The sequence below is a fragment of the Leguminivora glycinivorella genome, chromosome Z (genome assembly GCF_023078275.1).
Source record: "Leguminivora glycinivorella isolate SPB_JAAS2020 chromosome Z, LegGlyc_1.1, whole genome shotgun sequence".
NCBI lineage: Eukaryota > Metazoa > Arthropoda > Insecta > Lepidoptera > Tortricidae > Leguminivora > Leguminivora glycinivorella.
This window is the reverse complement of record NC_062998.1, coordinates 28,637,642-28,661,948: the sequence shown is the minus strand read 5'-3', so window position 1 is coordinate 28,661,948 and position 24,307 is coordinate 28,637,642. Positions and strand designations below refer to the sequence as shown.

Genomic DNA, 24,307 nt, shown 5'->3' with positions numbered 1-24,307 from the left:
GATGGACCTCAGATAACTGTACAACATTAGTTCAAGCACTATTAACCTTTTCCTTACCGTTACGGAGCTATGGGGATTTAAAAAAGGACCTCCATACAAATTTCAATTGGCCTTCAAAGGGCGCCATTTTGAATTTTTCAAAATTTTCTTTTTGTATACTAATCTTGGGGTGGCTGTCTACCCGTGTGCAAAAGTTCAGCGCGCTCGGACCATTTTGAAATGTTTCAAAAAAAAAAGTCGGCCATTTTGATTTTTTTTTAATGCCATTCGATGGACCTCGGGTGACTGTATAACATTTGTTTGAGCACTTTTCACTTCTTTGTACCGTTACGGAGCTATGGTAATTAAAAGAAAAACCTCCATTCAAATTTCAATTGGCCCTCAAAGGCCGCCATTTTGAATTTTTCAAAATTTTCTTTTTGAATACTAATCTTAGCGCGACCGTCCACCCGTGTGCCAAATCTCAGCGCGCTAGGACCATTTTGAAAATTTTCAAAAAAAAAAGTCGGCCATTTTGATTTTTTTTTAATGCAACTTTTTTCTACTCGGATACCTGTATGACATTTGGTCGAGCACCCCCCAGCTTCTCTTACGGTTTAAAAGTTGCCATACAAAATAAAAGTGGCCAGTTTTCCCACATTTGTAGCACTTTTCAATTTTTTTTTATTTCATTCGAATCGAGGCCACTTGGAGATTCTATGACCAAAATTTGAGCTCTCTACGACAAACTTGAAAAATCGTCAAAAAAAAAAAGTCGGCCATTTTGAAAAAAAATGGCGGCGTCAAAAACTGCCCAGGGTCCTCTATGACATTTGGTCGAACACTCCCCGGCTAACTCCAGCCGTTTGGCCAGGCCGTCCGACATTTTTTTACCCGGAACCGGTAGACCGACGGTCTGATCTATCCGGGGTCGCAGGACCAAACTCTATACGACCACACCAAATACTGCCACCTTCAAATCCCCCTTCTGCCTATTTTTGGAAAAATGTCAGTCGGGTTGTAGCTTTATATTATATAGATATATATATAGTGCGGTCAGTTTTTTTGGACAAAGCGTATGTGTGTGTGTGGATTGCGTCACCAAAATGTGAGCACCTTCCGAAAATATTCAAAAAAATAATATATACCTGATCATTTAGTAAAAAATTCAAATTAGTTCTAAAACAATTGTAAAAAAAAATATCGAATCTCTGAATTTGTAAAAAGATAAATCAAAAGATACAGCCATTAACATGTACTCACTCAGTTCTCACAAACTACCAACGAAAACAGTGAATATATTCATTTAACATATAATATTTGTATACTAACATTTAGTAAAAAATAGGCCAACCTACCTCTATAAATATTAGATCACCTAGTGACGTATTTAATTTTTTACAAATAGTTTCTTATGCTCACTCAATCCTCACACTTTTGAAAATCCGAATTTTGATGAAAAACATAAGATTTAGACCGCTATTATATGTGTATAGTTTAGTAAAAGTGAAATGGGAATTTGTAAAATACAAAACGAACCACTAACGTGTCAGGTTTTTTTATAATAAATGTTTGTAAGTGCTCACTCAGTCCACACGTTTTGAGAAAGTTAAAAATGTAAATATCTTACGATTTGTAGCACCTAAGACACTCGAAAGTACTTCAACATTTAGTAAAAATTTTTACTAAATATCCACCATCTAATATTTTATATTCGTTGTCTGGTTTTAAAGATATTCAGACATAACTTTTCTCATACAAATGTATCAAGTAGGGTGACCACACTATGTCGGCTCCTGATTTTCCCCACCTTCCCATTGTCATATTGAGATTGGGGAGTTTCGTTCAATTTTGATAATAGTTTATATTAAACTAATACCATATTAATTCTCCATCTGCAAACTGTTTTTTAATTCTCCATCTGCAAACTGTTATGTTCTTGGCCTAGTGATGATGTGTATTGTGTCATTTTTATCGACGTCAGGATAATAACCATATCGACATCTATATCACTCGTGCGTATTGGCGCGACAGAGCCAGACTAACTGGCACGGCGTTTCGTTTTCGTTTGGCGTCGGAGTAATGCCATTCGGCTACGCACGCTGTAAAGCTGCTAACACATGACCGTACGAGCACCGTACCGCACCAAGGTCATCCATATGGATGCTTGCTAGCTTGTAAATGGGAGCGAGAAATAGTTATTATTTTCTCGCTCCCACTTACAAATCCGGTACGCTCATCTGTTAGCACGATTAGATTACCAGGTTCTGGTTTCTTACTAGTGAAGTATTATATTCTTTGTTTCTTACCAATTATCATTCATGTCCTTTTTAATGCATGAATGTCGATATGGTTATTATCCTGACGTCGATAAAATTACACAATACACATCATCACTAGGCCAAGAACATAACCTAAAAACAGTTTGCAGATGGAGAATTAATATGGTATTAGTTTAATATAAACTATTATCAAAATTGAACGAAACTCCCCAATCTCAATATGACAATGGGAAGGTGGGGAAAATCAGGAGCCGACATAGTGTGGTCACCCTACTTGATACATTTGTATGAGAAAAGTTATGTCTGAATATCTTTAAAACCAGACAACGAATATAAAATATTAGATGGTGGATATTTAGTAAAAATTTTTACTAAATGTTGAAGTACTTTCGAGTGTCTTAGGTGCTACAAATCGTAAGATATTTACATTTTTAACTTTCTCAAAACGTGTGGACTGAGTGAGCACTTACAAAAATTTATTATAAAAAAACCTGACATGTTAGTGGTTCGTTTTGTATTTTACAAATTCCCATTTCACTTTTACTAAACTATACACATATAATAGCGGTCTAAATCTTATGTTTTTCATCAAAATTCGGCTTTTCAAAAGTGTGAGGATTGAGTGAGCATAAGAAACTATTTGTAAAAAATTAAATACGTCACTAGGTGATCTAATATTTATAGAGGTAGGTTGGCCTATTTTTTACTAAATGTTAGTATATAAATATTATATGTTAAATGAATATATTCACTGTTTTCGTTGGTAGTTTGTGAGAACTGAGTGAGCACATGTTAATGGCTGTATCTTTTGATTTATCTTTTTTTTTTTTTTCGGACAAATTCAGAGATTCGTTTTACAATTGTTTTAGAACTTTTACTAAATGATCAGCATATTTTTTTTACAATATTATTTGGAAGGTGCTCACTCAATCCACACATACACATGTAGGACTGATATCCCATACATTGAAGCCGCCATCTTTGATTTTTGCCTTTGAAATCCTTCCGACATTTGCCACATGCACGACCGATGCGATGCATGCGAAATCAAACCTTATCGATATGGAAGTATGAGACGCGACGATTGCCGACTGGCTAGGATTTCCGAACGCACACGAATGCGCGCTTGGTCGCCGATCTGCGGCGGAGTGGGCCGAGACCTCGACGCGACGCCGCACTTGCGTCGCGCGAAGCGCAACAGCATTTTAAAACATTATTATTGTACAAATATAATTATATAAATACACCTGTCGCCACATCATTATACTTATTTTATTTACTATTATACTTATGTATTTCTTACATAATAATATTCATTTCCATAATTCTAATTAACTACGCGCCTGCTTTCGAGTGCTTTAAATTTTAACAAATCAATGCATCCTTTGGTCGGGGGCTGGGGCCTCTCAACTCAAGGTCGCCGGCGCCGTGGTCGCGGGGCGCGTGGGGCGCGGGGTGGGGCGCCGCGGATCTCATTCATTCAATTCCGCTTGCATGTGTTGCGGACAGAGCGAGTATATTATACGTACGCGGCGAGCACACCACACATACAAGCCGCACGGCAACGCCATCTAGTAATGTTCGACTTTAAACGTCCATGTGACGTTATAGGTTTAGTGCGTGAAAGCTAAAACAGATGTCGCAAGATGTTGCAGTTTGATGACTATTTCGACGTAGGATACTGAAAAGAGTTTTGTTGGCCACGCGTGGCTACTGGCGCCATCTAGCTCTTTGAGTGTGGATTAAATTTAGCCTACAGGTCTAGAATACTTAGGACGGCGCCCATTTTTAGTATGGGATTAGGTATCTGTACTAGTATTATTTGATCTGTGTCCTATACTATAATATAGGATTAAGGTAGGTACTAGGTACTACCTGCATGAGGTTGATGTGTAGATTGCATTGTAATCAAAATGTCGGAAATACATTGTTTGCCAAATGCTATTAATTTTCGAACCTATACAAGTTTATGTACCGATGTTTCCTTTTTCCTACTGGGCTAAAAAAAACTCATTTAACAGCATTTAGTACGTCTAATGGACACTCACATCATCATCAGATATTACAATTCGAAGCTTAAGTTAAATATGTACCAGCTTTGTAAAAGGGCTCACGTAATCATATCTAATTTGTTTGTCAATAATGACATTATCTTTTGATGAGATCGAATTAATTATTTGATTTCGTCGGTCACACTCTCTCCGTGAAGATGATACGGTCCAAAGTGATTATGTACGGAAAGTGTAATCGGATTCAAAACTATCTGTAGCGAAGTCACGGCTCATTGTTGACATTAATTGCTCCTCCGCTATATAGAGCAGAAACAATTTTGTAATACTGCATGGCTAAAGCTTTGTTTTCATTCAATCTTTCTACTGAACTGAGGCAGAAGGTAGGCTACACCGGTGTTCAGATGGTCTAGTGGTACAGATGTAGTGCGAAAAGGGTTTCCTTCGTATTTTTCCGGAAACGTTTTTTTGTCACGCTAGTTCAGTCAATGTCAGTACATCTTGTACTGACATTGACTGAAGTAGCAGGCCACGTTCGTACGTTTCCGTAACAATACGAAGTAAAGACGTGCCGCGTAACTAGCATGAAGACCTAGGTTCGATTCCCTTCTTCCGGTTGCTTACAGAATTCATTTATTAGAAGAATGTAAGTATCATTTTTAACCTCCGACGCAAAACCGATTGGGTGTTATAAGTTTGACGTGTCTGTCTTTCTGTTTGTCTATGTGTGTGTGTGTGTGTGTGTGTGTGTGTGTCGTGGCGTCCCAAACGGATCCACTTTCGCTACCAAGAACCCGACTGTCGGGCAACGGTATGAACCGATTTAAAGCCCGGTTTCGAAAGTGTTTAGTTTTTTTTTTTTGTTTGAAAGCTTAGTTAGTCTGGAGTGTTCTTAGCCATGTTTATGAAAATCGGTCCACTATATCGGGGTTTTTTTCAAAAAATTTTAATTTTGTGGTTAGGTTATTATATTATTTAGTAAGACTACGGTCCCCAAATTTTTTTTTAAAGCGAAAGGCCCGACAAAATGAATATTTTGTGGTTTTTTTTACGTTGCGAATAAATGTAATCTTTATATATTACCGGAAATTTTATAATTGTATGCTTGTAGCTGACACAGATCCGATGATTGGCAGGAAGCTGCGCAGGATCGGGATAGGTGGCGTGCGCTCGTTTTGGAGGCCAAGATTCTCTTTGGATCGCAGAGCCATATTAGTTAGTGAGGTAGCTCAATATTAGTAAGAGAAAATATTATTTATAATTGATTGCCAGCAGGTTTCGATATCAGTTTAGTACCTACCTATTTGTCGAGCGGTTATAAATGTTATAATGAGCGCAGGCAGGCCCTGGAGGGTCACTAGTGTCACTATCGACTAGGCCAGACCGGTCGTAATTAATAATAATAATTAAATAAAATCTAGATTTCTAATCAGGCCTAATCAGGCAATCACTACCAGTCAAACATATGAGTACCTAACGCTTATATGAGTCCAGTATATTATAAAAGCATAGCTGGTGCATTATAAAAAAATATTTCTTAAAATACAACGTACAACCCAATATCCGTAAGCATCTTTTACCAACCTCCCCGATAGAAGTAGGTTCTGTAAAGCTGTTTAAATTTTAAAATAGTTTGAGTAAGTATTATTAAAGTAATGGTTTTGCCTGACGAGCGGAGAGGTGAGGTGAGCTGTGACCGGAAGCACGCATGGCGGCTCCGACCTGCGGACCCCCTCGCCGTCCTGTCGACACTTGCTGCCGTCTTGCCTTACAGTTCACAGAAAAACACACTCAACTCTGTGAATTACGAATCGTGTGACTAATATCCTTTAGTCATAGGTCAAGTTAGTCGCCATCAGCTGTAAGTCGTAGTCGCCATCAGTAAAGGAGCGTTGGGGCGCACGAATTATGTTAAATACAGGCGTTTTTAGATATTTTTGAGCGTCTTGCTGCTCCTATAATATACATGTTGGCTACTATACCTATAAATATAAATTGTACATTATGACAAATATTACATTTAGGTACCTACCGACCTTAAAGTGCTTTCATAATTCACACTACTTACATTATAAATAATTTGATCACCTACTTATCTATCACTTCAGTTAACTTTCATTTACATGGTTGTCGATAAGTGTAATTGATTGGACAGCACTATAATTTTAGTACCAGTGTAATAACATCAATAAATGTGTATAAAAATATTTAATGGGTAAATGCATGAAAGTAGACAGTTAGATACCTAGGCCAGTTACGTGCGCAACTACTTCATTTAATAACTACAATCTGAGATTGACTTCAGCTAATAAAATCGGAAGTGACTGTCACATTTTTTCCAGCAAATTGATTCTGTGAACTTGGATGTACCTAGTGAGGTGGTGACTTGGATTAGATATAATTAGATCATACTCGTAGCCATTAGTTGTCAAGGCGGACCCCAGGCTCCCGTGAGTCGTGGCAAATGCCGGGATAACGCAAGGAGGATGATGAATCATCATCATCATCCTCCTTGCGTTATCCCGGCATTTGCCACGACTCACGGTATTGGATTTATGAATAAAATGACTACGAGTTGATACTCGTCTCATTTTATTCATAAATCCAATATGCACTTGTACAAGTCAAAAATGATTAATGGTGATATGATAGACGATTAACGTTTAAAATTAAAATTAAATAGATACCTTAACATCAAATTAAAATTTAAGTACTGAAAGGTTTAAATTTCAATTTAATTCTAATAAAAAATGTGGGTATACCTAGGTACTGGCTGGGTATTGATAATTATAATTACACAAAATAAAATTGGTCCCATAGTGTAAGCTTACGTAAAATTCGTAAGTTAGGTAATTAATTAAAATACTTTAAAATAAGAACAGATACCAAGAAGTAAAATTTGTATCATAAATATCACACCGGCAACGGCAAATCGGCTAAGAGAAAATTGTGCGCCTGGTGCCGATTCGGGGCATTTTCACTTTTCAGAAATCGGGACCCAAAATTAGTGACAGTTGTTAACAAAAATTAACTCGATGTCAGTTTTGTGACGACAAGAATAAAATTTGTCTAAAAACCAACTTTAATCATGTTAGAAATGTAGATTATTGCTTACAGTTTATGTATTAATTAACACAAAAGCAATATTTTTACTGAAATTTCATGCTTAATTGTCGTAACAAAACTGACATCTAGTTAATTTTTGTTATAACAACTTTCACTAATTTTGGGTCCCAATTTTTGAAAATGCCCTTCGTTGAATTTCAGTTTTTCGGGGTGCCAATGCCAGTATCTTTGTAGGTCAGTGCGGGCAAGACCGGCACAGATTATTTGAAATAATCAAACTCTATAATTAATCTAGTCTGGCGTAATCCGCATGATCCTATGGGCTAACAAATATTATATTCACCAAACCAACTGTTAAAGGCTTACTTTGCTATTCGAAAACTGATAACAAATTGCATGTTATCCACAAGAGTGCAAAGTAATTTCATACAAATTTTAACTTGATGTCTTAAGCTGGTTGGTAGAATTTAACTATAAATTATGATTTTGAATCATAAATATTGAATAGATTGATGGACTTGATGTAGTTTGATGTTTTATAGTCAGTATTTTGTTCGTGTTGGTGTGGTGAAAAATGTTGAGTTTCACTCGGCGGCAAAGTTTGTTTAACCTTCGTGCCTTGAAACCCTCGCAACGCTCAAGATTCCACTTTTTGAACCACTCGCTACGCTCGCGGTTCAATATTGGAATCTTTCGCTTTCTCGGGTATCAATATTGGCACGTGCGGTGAAACAACAACTTTGCCCCCTTGTAAAACAAATAAATATTACAAAGCTATTATAATATTTTGGTGAAATAAGGTAATTTTAAGTGATAAAAATCACATTTTTTAAGGCTGGGCAGGTTGACCGTCTCCCCGCGATGAGTACGGGAAGACCGTCTAGTGCTTGTTGTCGCGTAATTTCATATGAGACTAGGTTCCAAAATTTCTAAACACAGTCTTGTAGATTATTAAACATTTTTAAAAACTTGATTCTTAAAAAAAACTGTTGACAAAACATCTTAAAATTCACAGCGCGGGGTAAATTCGAAAATACATTGTGCGTTTTTTTTTTTAATTTCTGTTATTTGTTCCATTTATCAGCGGGATTTTTAAGGGGGGTAAATTAGAATGAAATAGAAATATGATCCTTAAACGCATCTTGCATTAGAGTCATGTCTACAGACTTTCGACATTACCCCACTAGGTTTCGAATTTACCCCTACCTTAAAAAATGGTATTCAAAATATTTTAATTTTTTCCTATTTTTTTCCAATATAAAACAACGTATTAATACCAACGTATAAGAAACCGTTGGTGAATATATCTACTTTCGCAAAGATTTCACTACTTCGAAGGCATACTATACCTACTTCTTAGATTGCGACTTACGAGCTTAAACCCTAACATACTCTACTCACCTAAAAATATGTCGAAGTTAACCCAAAGCACCTTACTAGTCAGAAGAACGGTTATTAAATGTCTACGTTACATACATAATACACAAATATTCCGACAGCTTCTATTTTATTTTTATTTTTTGTGGAACCATGTTGAACTCGATGTTCGAGTTCGAAACACGAATCAAGTTTATTGTTAACTACTTAGTGTTCGTCTTAGAGATGTGAAGACCAATGGATTAAGGATGAAAAACTGGTATACCTTCGGAGGTGTGAGAGGCGTAGATATATAAACACAAAAGTTATAGTCAGTAGACTGTCTTTCCGGGTATACGGTCTTCTCCACACTGACCTTACATTTTGTGTGATGAGTAGTAATTTTGGGACTCGGAATTGGGACACACAAATCTAATGTTAGAAAAAATATCTTAAATAATGAATAAGCAGCAATGAAGATGAAAGTGTACCTATTGAACACTGTATAATTTAAACAAATGAAAAAGTCCGCTCTACATGAGTAACTATATAGTTAACGAAACCGCCGCCATATTGAATTTCAAATGCGCCGGAAGTAGCGAGGGGGATTTATTGCAAGCCCGTCTTCCGGTGTTCCACTTGTCCCTGTGCACCTGCCGTAAATATACTATGGAATAAAAAATATCACATAATTTAATATTTTTCTAAGACAGTAGGTACATACTAAGATGTTTCCGATGTTTCAATGCTCAAATGGGTGTTGAAAATATACCAATGTAATTGCACCTCCATGCTAGGTCTATTATTTGTGTTTATGACATGTGGTTTAAAAACTAACTTCCGGGGTTCGATATTCAAATATAAGTGTCATTCGTGTAAATGCAATGGTGGTTTGTTGATCTAAAATAAAACTCTTATTACAATTAAAAACTGTTTTCTTTATTTAATTTCATCAGGCCCAATTAGTACTTAACTGACAAAAAAAAACAATATTCCAATATACTTACCAATTTTCAACAATTTTCTCCAAAATTTGCTGCTAGCTTAACATTTTCCCCTCTGTACTCTACCTCAGAGTTAGGACGTAAGTTTTTACAAAAAAATAGGCTACCAAACGAATTGGGAAAAATACGAGGGTACCAATGTTTTACAAGAAGTTTCATAAAACGTTTTTAATGAAATGCACGAGTAGTATTCTGAACTACGGAGAGTACCTACTCTACTCTGTAATTTAAAAGTCCCCAGTTTAAACCACCTCATTTATTTTTAATTTGGACTAAAAACAATCATCATTATATCAAAGAACTCATTAGTTTATGAAATTCAGAACGAGCCCTCGCCGTTCGGGCTCGGGCGGCGACGCCAGCCCGGCCGGCCACCATCGCCGCCATAGCTCTCTCAATCAAGTCCCGGGGTGAGTCCACACTTCCCATAAGGGTCGGATTATCCATAGAAGCAGTGTAGACCTGTTCAATGTTACCAATTTCTTTTGGGATACAATCATGGTCGAAATAATCCGGCCCTCAGATTGTGGTCTTGCACATTTTCATTCCGCTTCAGTCAGTAGATAGCTGCATTATTTTACATCAAACAACCGTAGGTAGACACCATTAACGTTGCGTAGTCGGTAGTTTGGCTACTCTGCACTGAGATCAACCATCAAAATTCTAGTAAAGTATATTTTTACACGCACTGGTAAAATGAAGTAGATAAACATAAAAGTTCCACGTAATAAATCATCATGATAAATTGCTTCATTTCGTACCTAATCCTGACCAAGGACCCCGCTGCTGTCGGTGCCGACTGCCGCTTTGGCTCCAACCTGATTACGGAGACTACTATAACACATTTCACATGAAACTGTATTTTCGTTGCACGTTTTTTATAAATAGAAACGTCCGATGTGATCTTGCACTTATTATGAGAATGGCACAGGCACACTTGTATGAACATAATGTACCTATAATTATTTATCTAATTTTGATTTTGAACTAAATGATTGCCAGTGAAAGGGGTCGACATAAGTTAAGTTTGCATCAATAGACTTGATTGCAGTAAGTTAATAACGTAATTCATGTAATTATTACATTCGTCTGTAACTCAGTACAAGTTTTAGTGTACCTACTTATTTGCATTTTTTTGGTAAATATAAGTACCTAGTAGTGAAGTAAAAAGAACTTAATATTGTCGCCGAACTGTTTTGCTTCTATTAGGTACATTACTGTCCCTATTATCGTATTATCTGCGTTAGCCGCATAATTTATGGCAACCGAAATCTTATTTAGCAATAGCTCAGAACGCAAATAATAGAAAGTGTAATCAACGAAGCGAAGACTATGTCATTATTAAGTTTGGCAGCATATTTTTGAAGGTAATTATACCTTTTTTTACTTTTAAGGCTTGCCGCTGCGTGTTTTGTCAGTGTAGATTGACAATTACTAGGTATTACTTCGACAAGTTCTCAAAAGTCGAAATTAATAATTAGGTAAGTATTTTAAACTGTAAAAATAAATACATATATATGAACAATAAAATAAAAATAGTACAAGGGGAGGAAGTTGAATATTACTAACGAGAGTAAGTTAAATCGCGACGGCTAGCCGGAGCGATTTAAAGACTCGAGTAATATTCATACTCCCCGAGTTACACACAATGTACCGTCTTTATCACACTTGCATTATAAAAAATATGCAAAAAGGTAAAAAAGAGTTCAATACAGTACTAGAAATTTCTTAACTGCCTAGGGAGAACGATTTTTCTATAACTCACGCTCCGCCTGCGTGCAATAGCACATTTACTGTGCGAGTGTGATGAAAAATATTATAGTACATTTTTATATATAGATTGACTAGACTGTAGGCGCTTAACATCGATCTCCCGTACAAATTTACAATTAATCCGTACGAAATTGTAGCCTGTAGGTAAAGACTTCTTAAACACCTATAGGGAACTTGACTGTAAAGTTATAATAATAGTTATTTGTTATACAAGGGGGCAAAGTTGTATTTTAACGCCGAGTGTGGAATTGAAAAACGAGCGAAAGGATTCTATAGTTGAACCACGAGCGAAGCGAGTGGTTCGAGAATAGAATCCTGAACTTGCGAGTTTTTTAACACACGAGAAGTAAAATACATTTGCACCCGAGTGTAACACAAAACTTTTCCCCTCACTATAGCGAGGAAACTACAACTCAAAAAATGCGTTTATCACTGCTTCCAGTAGTTCCGCAGGTGGCAAATCATCTTTATTACTAGATTCACCTACTTTTATCAATTTTAAAGCAATTAATTTGACTTTATTGAAGGTCAAATTACTTTACCCACTAGTGGATAAAATGCGTTTTTAACCGCTGGTATTAAAGGACAAAACACGTGTTTCCGAGCTAGTGAGGGAAAAAATATTTTATACCAATCGCGACATAAAGCATCTGATAATTATAAGAAAAACATGGACAGAAGTTATTTTTAAATCAAATTTCTATTTAATAAGTCAGGTAGATGTATAAAGTAACTGAGTTGTGACGTCACTCAATTTGATTTCATATAAATTCCATATTAGCAAGTCGTTCAAATTAGTTTTGACAGTTCTTAATAAGAAGCTGATTTGCGGTTAGGAAATCCCTAAATAAATCTAATCAGACTTAACGACAATCTCTGTTCGGCCACCATTTATAATGTTCCCAGGGGTTGACAGAATTAACAACAAAAAAAGTTGGAAAGCAACTCCAAACAAAACGGACATTGTTCTATTGCCGGGGCAAGAGGAGGAAGTAGGAAATAGCCTCGCGCCCGCCACCCCTTGTCCTGGCCTGGATAGATAAGTGCCGGACTCGTACTAATGGCGAGTCAGCGTCCTCATTACCATGCTATTAAACTTATTGACGACATCAGACTTATTACACACTATTATTTCAATTTTGATGAGTCACGATTGATTATTTGATTGAAATCCGTACCTAATTACTTTTGAAATAACAAATAGATTCGTAAATTTCGTGCCGTTTAGTGAATGGAGCTTATACTGTAGCTACCAACTATGTAGGTAAAGCCTTACCAGAAATATATGACAATGCGCCATTTTGCAGAATTTCGTTAAAATATTATCTTCGTACTATACTGAACTGTCACCATCAGAATAACAGCGCCCTATTGACAATAGTCATATAACTCATATACTTAATACTGGTCAGGCTTTACTGTACTTACTGCACTGGGGCAATGCGTATGTAATGTATAATGTAATTAATGTAGTAGTAGCCGTAGTAGGTAATTAAAATAGACACTGATGTTGAGTAAAGAATAAGTTTCCAAAGCGAGAAAGAAGATAACCGTGTAAGGGAACAAAAAATGCCCCTGACGCGGTCTATATTAATTCGCATAACTTAATACTCCTAATATGAATTGGCATACCGTTTATTACGCATAACGTTTTGATCCATTGAAATCGTACATTCAGCCTTGCATCAAATGAGGTATTTCTAATTTTTTGTACATATTGTTAGGGATGAAATAGTGATGTCAAATCCGAGTTTTCCACCTCGAAAGCCCACCGGGTCATTATTAAATACTTGAAAAACCATGACTTTTTTTGGTTTTTCTCATATTTCACCATCAAAAACTTTCTTAAGGGCTAAAGTCATTATGAACAATTTTAATAATAATAAATTACCAATAAAATAATATAAAAATGATCATTGTGGCCCCAGTAGTTTCTGAGATACGCTTAGTTAAAGTTTTCACAATTTCATAAAAACACAGTGTATAGTCATATACTGAGGGTGAGTTAATGTTATGTCCTTAAACTACTTAATAGGACACGGGCGTGTCCTTAAACTACTACAACCAACGTTAGTAGGTCCCGCAAGGGGCCATCTGGTCTGCTACCACCCTCCCGCCGAAATCCAGGCACCAAACAGCCTTGCTGCGTTTCATCTATGTACAGTGCCAGTGCCTTTGGACGATAATTGGGTATCAGTTATGTTGCTTACAGCTAGTCATTTTGGATCCTAAAGTTTACCGGACCCAGTAGCTCACGCTGGAAGGTAGCGAGATCCGAGGCACGGTCTTGTCGGTGGCCGACCGCAGTAAGTTGGGGGCCAAAGCAGTAAACGCATGCAGCACCTTGACAGCTAGTTTTCACCCACCCCGTAGCCTTAACAACATGAAACGAAAAAGAAAAAAGAATACAAGTAAGTGTAAACACCAGCGGCACTTCCTCTTATTGAAAGTGCACCTCACCAACGTGCACTATATCGATCTGTTTCTCCACCATCCTGAAATCGAAAAGCTCATCAAAACATCATCCTCCTGGCTCTGCAATGTATCCAAAGCGGCGAGTTGGTATGCTGAGCCTTCCCGCAGGTGGCTGCAATACTACGTATATGATCGGAGTTGAGCTTTGTAGAGCATGGAGAGTGGATCGACATGGATTTCACCAGACAGTGGCCGGATCCCAGTGGAGCTGAGACCGAAACCGAGTGCCTGTTTGGATCAGTTGTTAGCAGAAGGTCACTTTCCTGATTTCCGCTGTACGTCGGTAGACAGGCATACGATCGCTTTCTCAGAGCCCAAGTAAATAATTATCCACAAAGCGGACCCGGTCACCTCAAAGAAACAGAGGCGTTGTAGAAAATGCCGTCGCGGATGTACACACAGACCCCAGCATCTGCTCTAAACGTGTCCTCCAGTGAGTAGCCTGGGTAGTTGATGTACGCCGCGTCCGCTGGGTTTTTAATTTGCGTATTCGTCAAAAAGAATATGTGCGGCTTTTCAATTTCAGGATGGTGGAGAACCGGATCGATATAGTGTACGTTGGTGAGGTGCACTTTCAATGAGAGGAAGTGCCGTTGGTGTTTACACTTACTGTGTTGCGTTTACTGCTTGGATCACTTGAACTAATCAGGACAATGAGGAGCTCACTTAGAGATTGCCTCTTCCTCCTCAGTCGCCATATCTGGCACGGTGGAGCTATTCGCGGATTTTTCACTAGGTGGCGGGGCAGCCTTTTGCATGTGGCTGCCGTACAACTGGACCTCAACTTCCTGCGGTCGGCCACCGAAAAGACCGTGCCTCGGATCTCACTACCTTCCAGCGTGAGCTACTAGGTCCGGTAAACTTTAGGATCCAAAATAACTAGCTGTAAGCAGCATAACTGGATACCCAATCATCGTCCAAAGGTACTGGCACTGTACATAGATGAAACGCAGCAAGGCTGTTTGGTGCCTGGATTTCGGCGGGAGGGTGGTAGCAGACCAGATGGTCCCTTGCGGGACCTAATAACGTTGGTTTTCGTAGTTTAAGGACATGCCCGTGTCCTATTAAGTAGTTTAAGGACATAACATTAACTCACCCTCCAGTATATGACTATACACTGTGTTTTTATGAAATTGTGAAAACTTTAACTAAGCGTATCTCAGAAACTACTGGGGCCACAATGATCCTTTTTTTATTATTTTATTGGTAATTTATTATTCTTAAAATTGTTCATAATGACTTTAGCCCTTAAGAAAGTTTTTGATGGTGAAATATGAGAAAAACCAAAAAAGTCATGGTTTTTCAAGTATTTAATAATGACCCGGTGGGCTTTCGAGGTGGAAAATCGGATTTGACATCACTATTTCATCCTTAACAATATGTATAAAAAATTAGAACTACTTACCTCATTTAATGCAAACCAACCCCCCCTGAAACATACGATTTCAATGGATCATTTAATACGCATATCATTATTTCGCATAACAGATTACGTATAATGTAAATTATTGCGCATAATGTAAATTGTTATAACGATGAATTGGGATAACTATAATAAGCATAACATTGCTTCGAAGAAATATTAAATGGCATACAATAAAATTATATTTGACTGGCTAATTATTCTAATTAAGTTGTAAAAAAACAATGAAATAAGTATACTTAAATCGTTGTTAATGAAAAATACCGTGCGATTGTAATGTATGTAATACGGAATAATATCTCAATAAAATCCACATAAACTGATTATGTGATGTTATACACCGTGTTCATTTTTATTTTCCGTTAAATTCGACACATTGTTAGGTATATTATCAGGAACCACCCCGTATGTTACGTTTTGTTAAATTCGGAAAAAAATATGTTTTAGTTTTCATACATAATAAATTAATCAATTAGTGTGAGAGACCCTTAAGAATAACATTTAAGTTAGTGTCAAGTAAATGGCGTTACATGTCATCTATATACAGAGTGTATTTTGATAGCGGGTCAGTAAAGGCAGCTACCAGGTCCCGTGCTGCAATTCAAAAATGGTCTTAGAAGAACTTCCTTCGATTTTTAATTTTTGAAAAGTGGCGTTTATAGATTTTGGAAAAACACACAGGGTGCGAGAAAAAGGTCAATCGCAAATCGATCCCATTCCTATCAAGAATTAAAAGCTTGTAATTAATGGGACCAAAAAAATCAGGCTAGAAAATCCACAAATCGAGAAAAACGTTTTCCATACAATTTGTATGAGGAAAATATTTTTTTATGTTCACATAAATACAAACTTTTGATCCTCGATAGAAATGGGATCGTTTGGCATCAAAAAAAAGTTTGCTTAAAATACTGCTTAATAAGTGAGACAGTATAAAATTAAACATTCTAAATCGAGCGCTCGAAATTGTAAAATCAGCGCCTGATTGATAAAATCGCTTGCTCCATAAAGTAAGTATAGTAATTCATTTTATGATAATTAAAGTTATGGGTAGTAATAGTATGCAAAATTCAGTTATGCAGATTCATTGTTATGCGAGATAAATATTATGCGTTTTTAATATTATGCTTATTCAATGTTATGAACAATTATGTTATGCCAAATCTGTTATGCGAATTAATGATAGGCGAAATAGAGGGCACCCCCCTGACGTTTATAGTTAATGAATCTATCCCACGTATTGTTCACAATGCTAGTTAATATTCTGCTAAATTTTATGTCATAATTATTGACAGTTTCTTTGAAATGTCACTTTAAAGTTTTTTTAACTTTTAAAAATATTTCAAAAACTACTGGTCCGTTTTTTTTGTGATTCACATATGTTATTAATAACTTAATGAGGCTAAAAACCAGAACCCAATCCAAGTCCTTAAAGACCCACGTTGGGCGCCAATTTTGCCGTCTAGCCAGCGGAGAGAATAAACTCAGGATCTTCTTGTGAACTTTTCATCGAATATCATTTCATCGACAACAAATCATCGAAAGTTTAGTTCGAGTATGTTATTGAGAAGGTTGTATATGCAATCGACTCATGCTTGACCAAGTTTAAGTTTGGAATATCAGTTGTCTATGTGCAGACTTTTGAGTTTTCAAAAGACACTCTTTTGACAGGACTCGACATGTAAACATGATTTGTAAATCAATATAAATAAATTATAAATAAATAACGTTCGGATAATCCAAAGTGCCTTCCTATTGTTCCAAGGACCTCCTGTGGGAATTACCACAGGTTATGGCCCATACGCGACGTTAAGGAACATTGTATTTAAAGCTAGGAAGTGTTTGTATTTTTTCAGCATTATTTAGTCAGCTTTCGTACGGCGAGAATAACGTTAGCAACCACAGTTGTTGACAACATAACCCTAGCAACGAGAGTAACATCATAGTTAAAGAAAAACTGTAAGTAAATTACATCATGGACAGCAAGGACAACATAAAGACTTTGAAATTAAATACGAATTATTCTAATTGGAGAAAACTAGCTAAATTATTTCTGGATGCAAAAGGAATTGGTGCATCCTCTCACATGTTCTATAATAATGATGTCATTAACTCCACAGAAAATGTAAATGTAGAAATAAGATGTGCTAATGCAGAGAACCTCGTCGCACAAGCTATAGGTACAGTAAAAACAAATGGTTTTGAACTGGAAGATGTACTACATGTTCCTGCAATTTCTAGAAACCTGATATCTGTAAGTTCAATCACTGATCATGCAGCTTCTGTACTTTTCGTTGGAAACAAGGTAACTGTAAAGAAATATAATCGCATTATTCTTACGGGATATAAAACTAGAAACGGTCTTTATGAAACAGAATTTTCTGCTAACACTGTTCGCGAGGTTTTGCTTTCTGAGAACGCCGATATTTGGCATCGTCGGCTAGGTCACGTATCGGATGTGCCGCGTCTAGCTAAACTGGTGAACGGTATCAAAATTGGGGAGGAACATAAAGAAAACTTTTGTGAAATATGCATTAAAGCAAAAATGACTAGAAAACCTTTCAAAAATAATAGAATTAAAGCAAAATTTCCTTTAGAAATTATCCATACGGACATTTGCGGTCCGATAGAAATTCCCACTTGGGATAATAAAAAATATTTTATTACTTTTTTGGATGACTTTACACATTTTTGTGTTGTCTACTTAATTACTTTTAAAAGTGAAGCCTTTGATAAAATAAAACAGTTTGTGACTTTAGCGGAGAACCATTTCAATACAAAAGTTAAGAAAATCAGATGCGACAACGGAAAAGAATACTCGAACAATAACCTAATGTCTTGGTGCAGCTCTAAGGGCATAATTATGGATCTAACAATACCCTACACTCCTCAATTAAATGGAAAAGCAGAGCGATTGAATAGAACCTTGTTAGAACGAACGAGAGCATTAATATTCGATGGTCGAGTTCCAAATTATCTATGGGGTGAAGCTCTTATAACTGCAAGTTTCTTAATCAATAGAAGTCCTACCGAAGGCAAAGACAAAACTCCAGCAGAGATGTGGTTTGGCATCAAACCTGATGTATCACATGTAAGACGTTTTGGTTCAACAACTTATTATAAAATAAACTCTGGTGTACGAAAGCTAGATGTCAGATGCAAAAAGGGAATCCTGATTGGCTATATCAGGAATGGTTACAAAATATGGGTGGATGAAACAAGAACAATTGTAAGAGCGAAGGATGTAAGAATAAATGAAGATGAGCAAGGTATATATACAAATGAAGAAAATGATGAAAGTATTAGAGGTCTTTGGACAATCGACGAAGAAACTGAAGATACAGTTAGAGAAGGCACAACACAAAATGAAGATCAAATAAACAGGCAGGAAGAAAATCAGGTCAGAAGAGTCAACAGTAATGAAGGTCGAGAAGGAGATACATTAAGAAGAATTGAAACAAGTAGCAATGGATAGGAGGGTCGAGAAGGAGGTACATCAAGAAGAGTTGGAGGAAGTAGTAATATAGAGAAGAGTCGAGAAGGTGATATGTTAAAAAGAAAAGTAAGAAGTAGAAATGCAGAGAATGTTCGAGAAGGTGTTATTCATTTAAGAAGATTAGGAAGCGAAACAAGTGAAGATGAAACAAAAGATGAAACAAAAGAAGATGAAACAAAAGAAGATGAAACAAAAGAAGATGAAACAAAAGAAGGTGAAACAAAAGAAGATGAAACAAATGAAAGCGAAACAAATGAAGGCGAAATAAATGATGGCGAAACAAATGAAGGCGAAATAAATGATGGCGAAACAAATGAAGGTGAAATAAATGAAGGCGAAACAAATGAAGGTGAAATAAATGAAGGCGAAACAAATGAAGATAAAACAAAAGACAATGAAACAAATTAAATAGAAACAATTGAAGAAGAAGAAAATAATGAAGTATTTTATGATGGGAATGAAGAATTTTTTGATAACGAAGAAGTTGAAAATCGAGTTGGAAGTATTGAAAATCAAAATATTGATAGTGACGTTAATCAAAATAGAAGAGTTCAACCTACAAGAGACCGCAGATTACCTGATAGATATAAAGATTATTTAATGAATTATGATACTGAAGCTTCAATGTTAACCTACGAGGAGGCAATAGAATCAAAAGAAAAGGATAAATGGAAAAAGGCAATAAAAGAAGAAATTAAATCACTTGAAGAAAATAAGACGTGGTCATTTGTGGATGAACAGGAAGCAAAAGGAAGAAAATTAGTTACTAGCAAGTGGATTTTTACAGTAAAATCTGATGGCAGATATAAAGCCAGACTAGTTGCAAGAGGCTTTCAACAAAAGTACAAAATAGATTATGACGAGACGTACAGTCCGGTAGTTAATAGTACGTCTTTAAGAATCTTACTGTCTATTGCAGCGGCAAAAGGGTTAAAAATGAAACAGTTTGATGTGAAGACAGCCTTTTTACATGGAGACTTGAAAGAATGTATATACATGAAGGTACCCAAAGGCTATAGCAACAAAGAAGGCAAAGTATGCAAACTAAACAAGAGCTTATACGGTCTGAAACAAGCTCCACTAATGTGGAATATTAAGTTTACAGAGTTCTTAATAAAGATGGGGTTCAAGCAGATGAAACTTGATCAATGCGTTTTTGTTTGGAGGGTGAAAGGAAGATTATTCTTGCGGTATATGTCGATGATGGATTAGTTCTTGGAGAGAAAGAAGAAGATCTAGTGTACATAATAGAAAGAATTAGAAAGGCTTTTGAACTAAGAGTCTTAGATGAAGTCACCAATTACATTGGTTTGGACATTAAGCAAGATGAAAATGGGATTAAAATTTTTCAGAAAACATACAGTGAGAAAATCATTAAGAAATTTAACCTAAACAATGCCAAAGAATGTAAATGTCCAACAATTCTGATAGAACAGCATCCGTCAGTAAAGGTTGATACTAAGTCTCATGAGCTTTACCGAGAGATGATAGGCTCATTGTTATATCTTTCGAATAAAACGCGACCAGACATTAGTTTTCAAGTGGGTTATTGTTCGAGGCATCAAAATTCTCCAAATTTAAATGATTTGAATAATGCTAAGACAATTTTGCGATTCCTGAAAGGCTCAACAGAAAAAGGGATTCACTTTAATAAAGATGATAAAGTACTCAGGGGTTATTGTGATTCGGATTTCGCGGGAGATCCAGACACTAGGCGCAGCACTTCTGGTTTTGTGATTTGGCTGAATGGTGGACCAGTGGCATGGAGCTCAAGAAAACAATCAGTAGTCGCACTGAGCAGCACAGAAGCAGAATTCATAGCAGCAGCAGAATGTTGTAAAGAACTACTATTCATAAGGGATCTGATTTTTGAGATAACCAAGGAAAAACTAGAAGTTGAGATGAGAGTAGATAATCAATCTGCAATTTGGCTTATGAAAAAAGGAATCATGGGGAGAAGAAGCAAACACATAGACGTAAAATACTATTACCTAAAAGAGAAAATTGACGAAAATCAGATTACAGTTAAATACTGTCCGACGGGATCACAGCTGGCTGATATACTAACTAAAAGTTTACCGGCTGTAAAGTTTGAAAAATGTCAACGAAGATTACTGTTTTAGTATATGTGAGTTCATGTCGGGGTTTGTTTATAATTATCGTAGTATGTAAGTTTTTTATAGGGTGTGTAAAAATAATACAGGAATGTGTATTGAAAGAAAACTTAAGGATTCTGGAAACATGAAATAAAGTTAGAATTAAGGGGGTGCTTAATAATGATTCACTTAAGGGGGTGTAAGTGTACTAATGGTAAGTGAATCAATATAAAAGCAACCAACAAACAACTTGAAAAAAAGAGTAAAACCACACATTCATTTAATAGTCATTATTTACACAGTGTTCTGAAGTTATCCTTAAGTATTTTTTCTAAATTTTATTTATTCCAAATATTATTATAATTTTTAGTATTTTAGTATTTGTTTAGAGAAGGGAAGGATACGTAAATTTTATAATCGAATATGTATTTGGCAATTAGTAATGATGTATCGAGCGGTGGAGAATAAAGATAAGTATGAGTCGAGAGGTGGAATAAATAAGGGAGATAGATGTAGTTAATTTATATATTAGTAGCGATGTATCGAGTGGGAGAATAAAGATAAATATAAAGCGAGAAGTAGAATAATTAACTGTTTATTTATATATTTGTAGCGATGTATCGAGTGGGAGAATAAAGAATAATATGAGGCGAGAAGCTGAATAATTAACTACTTATTTATATATTAGTAGTGATGTGTCGATTAGTGGGAGTTTATATTATATGTGAGTACATGTAGATATGTAATAATGAATATTGGATGATAACATTTTTTTTGAAACCTTTTGTTTTTGGTAAACTAATGTGATGAAAGTTTTTGAAATATTGTTCTGGAAATGAGATTGTGGCCTTTTAAATAAAAGTTGTAAAGTATTAGATAAAAGTTATAAAGTATGTACTAACGCTTCAAGCAGAGTCGATTGAGGGGGTGTGTTATTGGGAAGGTTGTATATGCAATCGACTCATGCTTGACCAAGTTTAAGTTTGGAATATCAGTTGTCTATGTGCAGACTTTTGAGTTTTCAAACGACACTCTTTTGACAGGACTCGACACGTTAAACATGATTTGTAAATCAATATAAATAAATTATAAATAAATAACGTTCGGATAATCCAAAGTGCCTTCCTATTGTTCCAAGGACCTCCTGTGGGAATTACCACAGAGTAATTTTGTTTCAACTACTATTTATTATTTGAAGTTTTCTTAGTTATTATAAATACTATTCAACTAATATTTCTTCATCGCTGATTCGTTTCAAAGTACTTCAAATAGCAGAACTACAAAACATCACAATTCATTTATTCGACGTATTATTACAAAACTTTCTCATTTGTCGTAAAATTGTAAAATTTTAGAAAAAATATAATTGAAATAATATTATGCGTAATGACTTGTATTTAATGCAAAACAAAATGAAATGAAAAATCACGAAATGGAATACCACGATATAAAGTATACTCGGAATAACTTATCTACGAAATAAAAGTCTACGGTTTGATTTTACTTGTGTCGATTGTTCTACGATATGAACTGTCGATGAAATGATATTATTTGAAACATTGTCTTTGAATTAATATTCGAACAACTGTCTGTCAGCGATTCAAGGGTAAACCGGTTTAACTCCCATAGAACATTTGAATTTCGCGTCTTTATTTTCTTTCTTTTCTACATAATATTTTGTCAAAGAAAAACAAATTTCTCTTATTTAATCCAACATTTGCAAGCGCGTTTTTTTTTCTTAAAAGTAGTCTGTTTTGTTATTGGCAAAATACTCGCATCCAGGCCATTGGATTTTAAATAAAAAAAGCCTTTCATGTATGTTTTTTTTTGTTTACAATTTTTAATTTGTACATGATATTGATAATTTAATTATAGCAAACATATGACGTGATGAGAATGATCCTGTTATTATGTGCTGTTTTCATGTGTAGGTATTTTTGCAGCTATTCAAGACAGCCGTTGCTACTTAATGAATGGTGGCGCGGTGGAAAGCTTCTTTATCAGCGAAGATACCCCTGTTGGAAGCGTTATAGGTATGTCTCCTAAATACTAAAATGTATTATTCCATTTTTTACACGTTTTACCATTTCTATGACATTAAGTACATCAAAATGTACAAAATAACGTTATCACACTCCTAAAATCACATGTGACTATTAGTTGCCACAGTTGTTGCCACTCAGTACAATTAATATAAACTTAGTTTAAGTCACTCATAGGTAATAATTGTAACAGCTATCCAGCCAGATCATATTATATTTAAAAAACAAATTCTTAAGTTTTCACATACTATGTACCTATTTACTTATGTGCTTATATTTTCAGGCACTCTCAGTGTCAATGGCGACCCAAGTGAAGATAATGGCAATATATCACTCAAATTGCAAGAGAAAGATGCTGCCTTGGGCATCGCTCCGGGCACTAAAAACTTGACCCTATTACGCTTTCTTGACAGAGAAGAGAGACAAGGTCCTTCAAATATTTATGTGAATGTGAGATGTGATCGAAGAAGAACCACTGACCCTGTAAGATATCATGTTCCATCCATATGAGTATTTATTCTGAAACAATATGTGACATTGTAACATTTTATGGGATTAGGTTCCTTATGGTGCTTGGAACTTAGCACCACATTCATTCTGGAGGCAATGGTGCCTCCAGAATGAATGTGGTGCCTGTGCGAAGTCACATATTTTTTTTAATTATTAAGCATTCAAAAGTGGTCTATCAATATAGTTGTTCTGTGAGGCTCACCGGCACATACAAAATGAAACAATTTTTTTTATTTTAATTAAATTGTTCTAATATTATGTCTTAATATATTTCAGAGTTTTATAATTCCTGTATCTGTAAGGGTGTGGGATGTGAATGACAATGCTCCAGTATGGGTGGGATCTCCATACCACGTGAGGTTGTCAGAGTTGACGGCCGTGGGGTCTCGGGTCCTGCCTGCACTGCGAGCCACCGATGCTGACCAACCCGGACCCCATGCTACAATTCATTATTCAGTTATGCCAGGACCAAATTCGGTTTGTATTTTTATAATTTTCTTTTCTATAGCTATCTAAGCATATGTTCAATGATAGCTAATAAGTGCCTTGCAAAATAGTTGGTTGTGACTTAGAAGACCTAATCATTCATGTGTAACCTAACATATATAATTTTTAACAAATATCAGCCAAGAGAGCCACTATAACTATGCTTAGCGAGTGTTCTATTGTATTGTGTTTCTGTTGTTACACATGTGTTTTAATTTGATGCATGAAATAATGATAAGGATTGTGAATTACTTGCGCAAGCGAACTGAGCACTTGCTTATGAGATGTGAATTATTGGAAGCAGCGTGAGCAA

At 35.9% G+C, this 24,307-nt stretch overlaps 1 protein-coding gene across 1 annotated transcript in view; it reads left to right on the top strand.

The window, feature by feature from the left end:
- LOC125240825 (protocadherin Fat 4) overlaps positions 1 to 24,307 on the top strand; it is a 59,798-nt gene that overhangs the window by 24,139 nt on the left and 11,352 nt on the right. Inside the window, 3 exon segments of the mRNA XM_048148951.1 lie at positions 22,900 to 22,989; positions 23,282 to 23,481; positions 23,785 to 23,985. Of these exon segments, the coding sequence (XP_048004908.1) occupies positions 22,900 to 22,989; positions 23,282 to 23,481; positions 23,785 to 23,985 (491 nt within the window).